Source organism: Beta vulgaris, chromosome 2, assembly GCF_026745355.1.
Source record: "Beta vulgaris subsp. vulgaris cultivar EL10 chromosome 2, EL10.2, whole genome shotgun sequence".
In the NCBI taxonomy this organism is placed as follows: domain Eukaryota; kingdom Viridiplantae; phylum Streptophyta; class Magnoliopsida; order Caryophyllales; family Amaranthaceae; genus Beta; species Beta vulgaris.
In genome coordinates this window covers 11,168,242-11,178,696 of record NC_079203.1, presented here as the reverse complement: position 1 = coordinate 11,178,696, position 10,455 = coordinate 11,168,242, and the positions used below count along the sequence as shown (strand labels likewise).

Below are 10,455 nucleotides of genomic sequence, written 5' to 3'. Positions count from 1 at the left end.
TGACACATCAAAGAGTTAGTGGACAGATCCATTTTTACCCACTATAACATGAAGTGGTTAACGCAGTTATAAAAATCACGTGATAATATCAATCGCTTAATAAACCCCTAGCAAATAGGGATGACAATTATGGTAAGCGTATTATCAATAAGTTACCTTAACCTTGAGATTTCTCACTTCTAACATCTTTACCCTACCATCAAAAAACCCAAAAATTCTCGAGAACGGCTAATTAACAAATCGCTCCTTCATCACTCTTTATCGGAGAATGTTAGAGGCACAAATTTCAGAATTATTAACGTTACAAAGGAATAATGTGGCTGTCCAATACCCTTCATAAACCCATAGTAAATCAGAAATTTCGGACCCCCGAAGTCAAGTAACACAATTCGCGTAAAGGCTAGTACAATGTACGTTTCAAGAACAAAGTAAATCGTTCAAAATAATATATATAAGTAAGTATATTTTTTTATAATTAAAAAAATTATAACTATTAACGTAATATAAATACGTACTCACAAGGCCATCACATTTTACACTTTGTACAAACACGAGTGCTACATTGCCCGTTTAAAAATAGTTAACGCAAGTACAAGCATTGCAGGTTTACTAAACAATGCTACACTCAAATTCACATTATAAATATATAAATGTATGTATAAATATTATCGAACTAAAATGTAGATGTAAAAATATATATATATATATACCGAAAAATATATTAGTAAAATATAATTTAACAACAAATATAATAGTAAGTAACGCGCGAAAATTTCAGAGAAATTCGGGGTTTTACAATCTCCCCTCCTTAAGAAAAGTTTCGTCCTCGAAACTCAGAATAACAAAGGAAATACCTGAGACGAAAAGCTCGGGATACTTAAGCCTCATCGACTCTTCCGTTTCCCAAGTGGCTTCCTCCTACTTTTGGCTTTTCCATAGTACTTTAACCATAGGTATCACCTTTCTTCTCAAGGCACGATTTTGACGGTCCAAGATCTGGACAGGTCGCTCTTCGACAGTCAAATTCGGTTCAATAGCGACCGATTCTATAGGAATGACATGAGAAGGATCGATGTGATATCTCCGCAACTGCGATACATGGAACACATCGTGCACCCTTGACAAATCGGGTAGCATAGCCAACTGTACGCTACCTCCCTAATTCTCTCGAGGATTTCATAGGGACCCAAATATTTCGGGCTTAACTTTCCTTTCTGCCCAAATCTCATCATACCCTTCATTGGAGACACTTTCAACAGTACCTTATCCCCAACGGCGTAAGAAATAGGCTTTCGACGCAGGTCTTCATAAGACTTTTGCCTATCCTGAGCAACCTTCATTGTAGCCTGAATAACCTTCACTTGCTCAACGGTGTCATGAATCAAGTCTGGTCCCAACACCAAAGAGTCACTTATGTCGCTCCAACAAGCAAGATTACGACACTTTCGCCCATAAAAGGCTTCATAAGGAGCCATCTAGATACTAGCATGGTAACTGTTATTGTAAGAGAACTCTACCAAATTCAACGACTTCAACCAGGACTCTTGAAATTCCAAAGCACAAGCACGAAGCATGTCCTCCAAAGTCTGAATAGTCCTCTCAGTCTGCTCATCAGAAGCGGCATGAAAAGCGGTACTCAACTTCAACTTAGTACCAAAAGCCTCTTGTAGAGCAACCCAAAAATGAGACAAAAACCTAGGATCATGGTTAGAGACTATATCCTTCGGGGTACCATGCAATCAAATGATTTCATTAGCATAAGCTTTAGCTAACTCTTCCATAGACCAAGTATTCTTCATCGGAATAAACCGAGCTACCTTAGTCAAACAGTCTACGATCACCCATATGACATTCTTACCACCAGCAGCTCTCGGAAGACCCATAATAAAGTCGATCGAGATAGAATCGAACTTTCATGCGGGAATATGCAATGGTTGTAGCAATCCACCTGGCCTTTGAAGCTCGATCTTGACATTTTGACAAACCAAACATCTGGCCACAAATTCAGTCACTTCCCTCTTCATACAAGGCCACCAGAAATTAGCCTTGAGATCATTATAAAGCTTACCACCACCAGGATGAACACAATAGGGAGTACAATGAGCTTCTTCGAGAATCTTCTTCTTAAGCTCTAAGTCATTAGGCACACACCAACGACCCATAAATTTCAGACTTCCCTTGGAATCCACTTCGAAATTCTTGGCTCGACCCTGAGCCTTAGCTTCACGGATCTTCTCTAACTTAGGATCATTCCTTTGATTCTCTCACAATTCTTGGAACAAAATAGGCTCAACACTCATAGCACAAAGAGTTTCTACAGAACCTTGAGGTACAACCTCGATTTCGAGCTTTCGAAACTCGTCACACAAATCCCTTGGCAGGTTTCTAGCCGCACTAAGAGAATGCTTCAACTTACGACTGAGAGCATCAACAACCACATTAGCTTTACCATCGTGATAATCAAGCTGTAGATCGTAATCTTTGATCAATTCCAACAATCTTCTTTGTCTCAAATTCAAATCACGTTGTGTGAAGATATACTTAAGACTCTTGTGGTCAGTAAACACTTTACATGGGACTCCATACAAATAGTGTCGCCAAATTTTAAGGGCAAACACCACAACAGCCAACTTCAGATCATGAGTAGGATCATTCCTTTCATGCACCTTCAACTGTCTAGAGGCGTAAGCCACAACCTTCCCTTGTTGCATAAGGACATAACCCAAACCGTGCTTCGATGCGTCACTATAAACTTCAAACCCAACCCCTTCAATAAGAAAAGTCAAAACTGGAGCAGTAGTGAGGCACTTCTTCAACTCTTGGAATGCCTTTTCGCACTCTTCAGACCACAGAAACTTGCTCTCTTTTCTCATTAATTTGGTCAACGGCTGAGCTATCTTTTAGAAATCCTTAACGAACCTCCGATAGTAACCAGCAAGGCCTAGGAAACTTCGAATTTCAAAAACATTCTTAGGAATTTTCCAATCAATAACAACTTTAATCTTGGAAGGGTCCACCATTACACCATCTTTGTTGATGACATGGCCCAAAAACAACACCTCCTTAAGCCAGAATTCACACTTGGAGAACTTCGCGAACCACTTTTGTTTCCTCAAAATATTCAAGTTCAACCCCAGATGCTTCTCATGCTCTTCTTCATTCTTAGAGTACACAAGGATATCATCAATGAAAACAACCACACACGTATCCAAGAACTCATGGAAAGAGCGGTTCATCTGGTTCATGAATACAGCAGGAGCATTTGTAAGACCAAAGGGCATAACAACGAACTCATAATGGCCGTATCTTGTACGGAAAGCGGACTTAGGGATATCTTCCTTCTTCACCGGAATCTGATGATAATCCGATCTCAAATCTATCTTAGAGAAAAGTCCATCACCCTTCAGCTGATCAAACAGATCCTCAATGCGGGGCAAGGGATATCTATTCTTGATATTCACCTTGTTCAGTTCACGATAATCAATACAAAGCCACATACTCTCATCTTTCTTCCTGACGAACAGAACAGGAGCACCCCACGGTGAAACACTAGGTCTAATGAATCCCTTATCAAATACGGGGTCTTAGATAGAGGAGCAGTACCAGGAGTGAGGTTATTGCTAAACTCGACATCTCTTTCAGGAGGGATACCTGGTAACTCATCAGGGAAGACGTCTGCATACTCACGGACAATGGGGATATCCTCTAACTTCACTTCTTGAGTAAAATCTTTGACCATACAAAGGAACACTACTTGCTCCACTTTCTAACGAAGTTTCTGCATTTTGAGAGCAGACACGATCTTTACCCCTCTCTTCAACACTACTCCACTATAGGAGATACGCTTGCCACACGGACTACGAAGAGTCACTTTTTTATCGCGGCAATGAATTTGGGCACGATACTTAGACAACCAATCCATACCCAGAATGACATCGAACTCAGTCATGAAAAATTCCTTCAGATCAGCAGGAAGATTAGTACCCAGCAAGGAAACGGTCACATCACGCTAGTCGGCATGACAAGGGTAGTTCTCACCAGAAGGAAGAGATATAAGAGTTCGAAGAGGAGAACTCGAAGATTGGTTAGCTTTCTTGACAAATGAGTTAGACACACGCGACACTGTAGCACCAGAATCAAACAACACAAAAGCAGGGACAGTATTAACAAGAAAGGTATTAGTGATGACGTCGTGATGAACATCGGCGTCAGAATGGGTCATGCTATAAATTTGATTCTTCGGTGGAGCAGAATGACTAGGAGGAGCAGGAGGTCTCGCTGTAGCTCTCGGGTTCTTAGGGCACTCATAAATCTTGTGACCCACTTCCCTGTAGTAGAAGCAAACAATGATAGATCCATCACAATCTTTTCCCGGATGACTAGGCTTCTCGCACCTCCGACACTTAGACGGATCAAAACTCGGCCTAAAACTAGAACCTTGATATCCATCACGGAAATTCGGTTCAAGGCTTTTTAGCCGGACCAGGAGCAAAAGAAGGGACAGGCTTCCTCACAGATGCAGCCTTAGCAGTTTCTTCCTCCTTTATTGAAGCATGGACACTAAGGGCCATTTCGTAAGCACCCTGGAAAGTAGTGACTCCCGAACACAGCACAAGGGTCCTTACCCTAAGATCCATCTTCTTTATGTACTTCTTAATTCTCTCAGCTTCAGTGGGAATGACAGTAGCGGCAAACTTAGAAAGCTCTGTAAAGCAGTCTGTATACTTTTGGATATTCATGTTCCCCTGAGTCAAAGATAGGAACTCTTCCTGTTTCTGCCAACGCAACTCATCTGGGTAAAACCTCTCCTTCAGCTTGGCGGCAAACTGAGTCTACCCAAATCCAGCAGTAGCCATACATGAAGTCTTTACCGTACCCTACCAGTTATCAGCCTCTTTCTTCAAGTAGTACGTCCCAATAGGTACCGTCTCAGCAACGGGACAATTAGTTGCCATTAATAGTTTCTCCATTTCCCTTAACCAATCTTCCAGAGCCACAGGGTCAGCTGCACCATCATAAGTAGGTGGCTAATGACGGTCAAATCGGTCAAAAATGCATATTGCCCAACAGCGGGAGTAGTAGCTCTATTAGCTAAGGACATGAATACATTTTCAAGGTTTAGACGGCGACGACGAGCGGCTTCCTTCCTAGCAACCATTTGTTGTCGTGGTGGCATTCTACAAAAAAGAAGCTTTTAAATTAGTCGACTAAATTCACATAAGAAAGCATTTAATCGACAAATGCCGTAAACAAAAATGGTTCCCATGGTTTCCTTTCCTACCCAAGTAACTTTCAATAAGCACTCAACTTGAAGCCTAAGATACTAGTAATCCTAGTTACAAGTCTACATATTTCTCGTGAAATAAGTAGCAACTCAAAGAGAGTTTTTGGAACGTTTTGCTCTGATACCAACTGTAACATCCCGTCCGAAACAAAGAAGAAAATAGACAAAAGTAAATGAAATAAAGCGACTAGTGGAAGTGACAATACCACTAAGAGATGCTACTCTAAGGACTAGAATTTAAACTATAAATAAAGCAATAATCTTTCAAAGATAATAATTAACTTCCGAAATCATATAAGAAGGGAAACGAGGTCCCATACCCTCTTTTCCTACCAAAGTTCCAAAACAACTATGGAAACTCCAAAAGACCTAAAAATAGAGTAATCCAAATCCAAAGGACGAAACTAAAATCCGTGGTTCAAACATATGACAAAACATAAAGGAAAGCAACTTAAGTCCCACTAAGTAACTATTCCTAATCCCTATCTCAAAGTGCTCGTCCACTATGACTAGAACAACTTCCTTGCTCACAAGGTCAAACCGCACAATCTCGGTCCAAACCGTAACGATCCTAAACAGCATCAACATTTGCATAATAAATCAACAACTTCCACAATCAGTGGGGAGTAGCTAGCAGTTCTCCCAGCCCACATAGGAACAAATAATAAACTTAAAGAAATTAGAAGCAACGCCAAAGACATACATCATCAAGATAACATGCTCACCACGAGAAACAACAAGTCATAAGCTACAAGCATGCATAATAAGAAAGCTCAACTAAAAAAAAAAAAGAAACCCAGTCAACCCATGCAACAAACACAATTAAACCCACCCTCAAGATCAAACATAACATACCATGCCGTCTGTGAGTAGACTCATTAGACCATGCCGCCCAAGGCCTACGTTGTATATCTGAGGACTATGCCGCCTTTTCCAAATAGCAAAACCCAACGGGTCATACCATCCGTGAGTGAACCATTGGACCATACCGCCCAAGGTTAAGTAACCAATTTCTAGGACCATACCGCCCTTAGGATAATCAAACCCCAAATTTCTAGGACCATGTCGTCCATAGGATCAATCAACTCAAATAACGAACAAAGTATACTCGACAAGGTATACAAAGGTATCCAACAACGTTCAAATGTGAGTATACATGACAAGTATACACAAACTCCAATTAAGCAACATTCAAATGTATACACGGCAAGGTATACAAGCAATTGAAATGTCATCAATGTACATGTTAAGGCATCTAATCCAAAAACATCAACTGAGTTTGGCCCTCAACACTCATCAAACAAACGACATCAAGCTACCCAACAAGGTAGGGCACATACCCTCAATAAAATAGTTCAAACCAACCCAAACGTACATTAACATGCTTAACATACATGTATAAGCCCATCCACCAACAAATAAACATGTTGTAAGCCAAATAGGACATTAATCAAAAATACGCAACCAAGAGGACAGACCCTCGTCGCGAGGTGCGACGACTGTCGCGAGTCGCAACCATGGGTGTTGCGAGTCGCGAGATGCTGCAGCTCGTGGCTTGCGGGTTGTGCTCGTACGCCCTTGCCTGGTCCAAAACGCTTATGTTTAGTCCCAAGCATCCAAACCAACCCAAATTCACATCAAACACAACCATCTAAACACCTTACCATGAGGCTAAACATCATCAATAACAACCAAATACTCAATCTCCAATAAATAATAAAAGTTACTCCAAATCAACACCACAACAAAGCATAAAATTGATAAACTAACTATCGAGAACTAACAACATGATCATAACAACATGTTTAATACATGAAAAGAGGCCACAAAGCAACATCCTAATCATGATACTACTCTAAACGATAAGCATACAATCACCTAAGTTCCACCTAGCATGATTCTAAGTTCTCTAACGCGATTCTAACAACCTAAGTTAAAAATATATTCTCTATCGAACTAGAATAACGCTAGTTACCTTATTCTTCGAGAGGGAAGTAGTAGAGCGCTTCGATTGTAGTCCAAACACCTTGTGAATTATCACCAGCTTTGTCTCCTACAAACACATCCACAACGAATTCAATACGTACTTGAAAATTGGTGCAAAATAGCTTGAAAACAAGTAACAAAAACTGATTTTTGTGTGAGAAATGTGAAGGGAATAAAGAACTTTTTCTCTTTCTTTTTTTTGGTGATATGTGTGCGAATGGAAGGGTGAAGGTGGGAGTGATTTTCTGATTTTATTTTCAGCGAAAGGAGATGAAGAGAGGGTGATTAAAAGGGTGTTAAAAGAGGGAGAGTGAAGAGGTGTGACTCATGGTATTATTAACGTTACAAAGGAATAATGTGGCTGTCCAAGACCCTTCATAAACCCATAGTAAATCAGAAATTCTGGACCCCCTAAGTCAAGTAACACAATGCGCGTAAAGGCCAGTACAATGTACGTTTCAAGAACAAAGTAAATCGTTCAAAATAATATATATAAGTAAGTATAATTTTTTATAATTAAAAAAATTATTACTATTAACGTAATATAAATACGTACTCACAAAGCCATCACATTTTACACTTCGTACAAACACGAGCGCTACATTGCCCGTTTAAAAATAATTGACGCAAGTACAAGCATTGCACGTTTACTAAACAATGCTACACTCAAATTCACATTATAAATATATAAATATATGTATAAATATTATCGAGCTATAATGTAGATTTAAAATATATATATTTACCGGAAAATATATTAGTAAAATATAATTTAACAACCAATATAATAGTAATTAACGCGCCAAAATTTCAGGGAAATTCGGGGTGTTACAGATACGGACCCATATCTCCTACACTTATCTTGCCCATTAGCATCGTCAACCATGTCCCATAGTTTATCTAACCCCCTGTTGAGCCAAGCCCAACATCTCGTGTTCCCCCTCTCCCTTGACAGCAACCTTCACGGGATACCTGTGGCCTTGAGCCCCATGACATGGCCCAGTCGTGGACTTCATTGCATTCCCCGCCCAGTATCAATTACGCCCCCCCCACACACTCCCCATAGGGTCCCCGTGGCTTGCAACCCTTATCCACGGCCAAATCGTGGCCTTTGATGCACACCCCGCTCAACAGCTCCGTAGCCCCTCCTTCTATGCTGCTAACCTTCCTGCCATGACCCCCCAACCCCCACGTGGCCCATGCTTCCCTCTCCACCCAGCAGCAAATGCTGCTCTCCCCCCCTAGCCTGCTGCCACCCTCTTCCCTCCCTTAGTCATGCTCCTCATGCCTCCCCTATACATGTAAAAGGAGGGGAGGGATGAGGAGCATTACTAGGGGAGAGAAATAGGAGCACCAATCGCACCCCTACTATACTTCCATGTTCACCTGTACATCGTCTTTGACAGCACGTCTTCGAAACGGTAATTTTTTTAGTCCGTCTTCACAAAATGTTCATAATATGCAAGCTCGTGCTAAAGATGACATTTTCAAACCAAAATCCAAATTAAATTTATATACTTTTGACAAAGAACAAGCTCCGACTTGTTTCTCTAAAGCTAACAAAATTCCAAAAATGGCGCCAAGCCATGGCGGAAGAGATTAATGCAATGCTTGTAAATAAAATTTGGAATTTGGTATGTTTGATGCTTCAAAGAACTTGGTTGGTACAAATGGATTTATACAATTAAAACTGATGAAGAAGGTCATGTGATTAGGCCTAAGGCTCGTCTGTTTGCTTGTGGGTTTTGTCAGCAAGAAGGTATAGGTTATTCTGAGACTTTTATACCTTTTGTTGATCAAATACTATTCGGTTGGTCTCGTCCTTAGTTATTTCCTATCAGTGGGTCATTCATCAATTAGATGTGAAAATGCTTTTTTGCATGGTGATCTCATTGTGGAGGTCTACATGAAATAACATGCAAGTTTTATTCATCATGATTTTCCTAATCACATTTGTCGCCTTAGGAAACCTATCTATGGTTTTAAACAAGCTCCTCAGGCTTGGTATCTTCGCTTTGGCAGTTTCTTGCTTCAACATGGTTTCTTTTGTTGTCAATGAAATAATTCTGTGTTTATCTTTCATCGTGGCAAACATATTCTTTATCTTCTACTCTATGTCGATGATATTATTGTGACATGTTATTTTTACTAGGAACACTACAAGAGGGGGGGGGGGGGAATTGTAGTGTGGAACTTATTGCCCAAATAATGCAGAATTTAAAACATAAGGAATAAGGAACTGAAAGTGCAAGAGAGATTTTTACGTGGAAACTTCTTGTCTCAATACAAGAAGAAAAACCACGACCTACTCAGGATTTAAACTCTTCACTATAATAGGAAATCTCCTATGTTTCAACCTATTACATACTCAAGTTCCACTTGGAACTCCAACTCTCTCATGATCTCCACTCTATACTCTAGACTTAACTCTAAGTCTTTCAAGAGTCCCACAACTTTTTACATAATGTTTACTCAAACCCTTCACCCCTAGATAGACTTCACCCTAAGTCTACGCATACACAACAAGAACTTACTCAAGTTCCTAACTCGAACTTGATCCAAGAATTCACTCAGACCCCTTACCAAGTTCCCATTACAAGAGTTCACTAAAACCCTTTAACCCCAAACTCAAATACAGACGTTTGATAATTTGGTTTAACTTTAGTACACAGAAACTGAATAACTGTAAAGGAACATGGCACTCGTAGGAACTTGGAACTCACAGGAACTGACTCAAACAAGGAATAGAAAATATAATTATTTTGTGACGCTATTCCTTAAGCCAAACTTATGGAATGACATAAGTCTAACACTATGGAAAGACACCAGTCAGACAATTTGAAACTCAATTGAATTTGTATATTTATAGCAGTCTTTTAAAATGAACGTGGGATTAATCATGTGTTAGTGGTTAAACCATTATCCCATAATGTTCCTTACCCGGAGGAACACGTTTCTCAATCATCCCATGATTACTGTTAAACGTGGGAGAGAATTAAGTTACTGCTCCTTAATTTTAGCAACCACTTTAAGCATTAAATTGAAAATCTAATTTAATTAAAAACATTTTAATTATTAATACCAAAATAAAATCCTTTTACTAAAAATATTATCTTTAAAATATTTCCATAAAAACCGAAAAGAATTTTTATTATCTTTGGAAAAATAAAATCTTTTCCTTAAAA

At 39.7% G+C, this 10,455-nt stretch overlaps 2 protein-coding genes across 2 annotated transcripts; both read right to left on the bottom strand.

Annotated features, from left to right (window-relative positions):
* Positions 1 to 918: 918 nt before the first annotated feature.
* Positions 919 to 1,475, bottom strand: LOC125494684 (uncharacterized). Its single transcript, XM_048638386.1, has 2 exons — positions 1,263 to 1,475; positions 919 to 1,089 (listed from the first exon to the last, which is right to left on the bottom strand). Exons 1-2 carry the CDS (start codon positions 1,473 to 1,475, stop codon positions 919 to 921), a joined length of 384 nt encoding a protein of 127 aa, XP_048494343.1.
* A 2,291-nt stretch (positions 1,476 to 3,766) lies between these two features.
* On the bottom strand, positions 3,767 to 6,271 carry LOC104885328 (uncharacterized). Its single transcript, XM_048638384.1, has 5 exons — positions 6,140 to 6,271; positions 4,926 to 5,027; positions 4,484 to 4,832; positions 4,115 to 4,437; positions 3,767 to 4,009 (listed from the first exon to the last, which is right to left on the bottom strand). Exons 1-5 carry the CDS (start codon positions 6,269 to 6,271, stop codon positions 3,767 to 3,769), a joined length of 1,149 nt encoding a protein of 382 aa, XP_048494341.1.
* Positions 6,272 to 10,455: the final 4,184 nt, after the last annotated feature.

What these genes read in the sequence shown, in the direction of transcription:
- LOC125494684 (XM_048638386.1), bottom strand. Translation starts at nt 1,475, where the DNA reads ATGGCTCCTTATGAAGCCTTTTATGGGCGAAAGTGTCGTAATCTTGCT. An exon ending in CTTACGCCGTTGGGGATAAG is followed by an intron (nt 1,090 to 1,262) that starts GTACTGTTGAAA and finishes CATGTATCGCAG; the next exon opens with TTGCGGAGATATCACATCGA.
- LOC104885328 (XM_048638384.1), bottom strand. Translation starts at nt 6,271, where the DNA reads ATGGTCCAATGGTTCACTCACGGATGGTATGACCCGTTGGGTTTTGCT. An exon ending in ATTGTCCCGTTGCTGAGACG is followed by an intron (nt 4,833 to 4,925) that starts GTACCTATTGGG and finishes GGATTTGGGTAG; the next exon opens with ACTCAGTTTGCCGCCAAGCT. An exon ending in CTGGTGCTACAGTGTCGCGT is followed by an intron (nt 4,010 to 4,114) that starts GTGTCTAACTCA and finishes CATGCCGACTAG; the next exon opens with CGTGATGTGACCGTTTCCTT.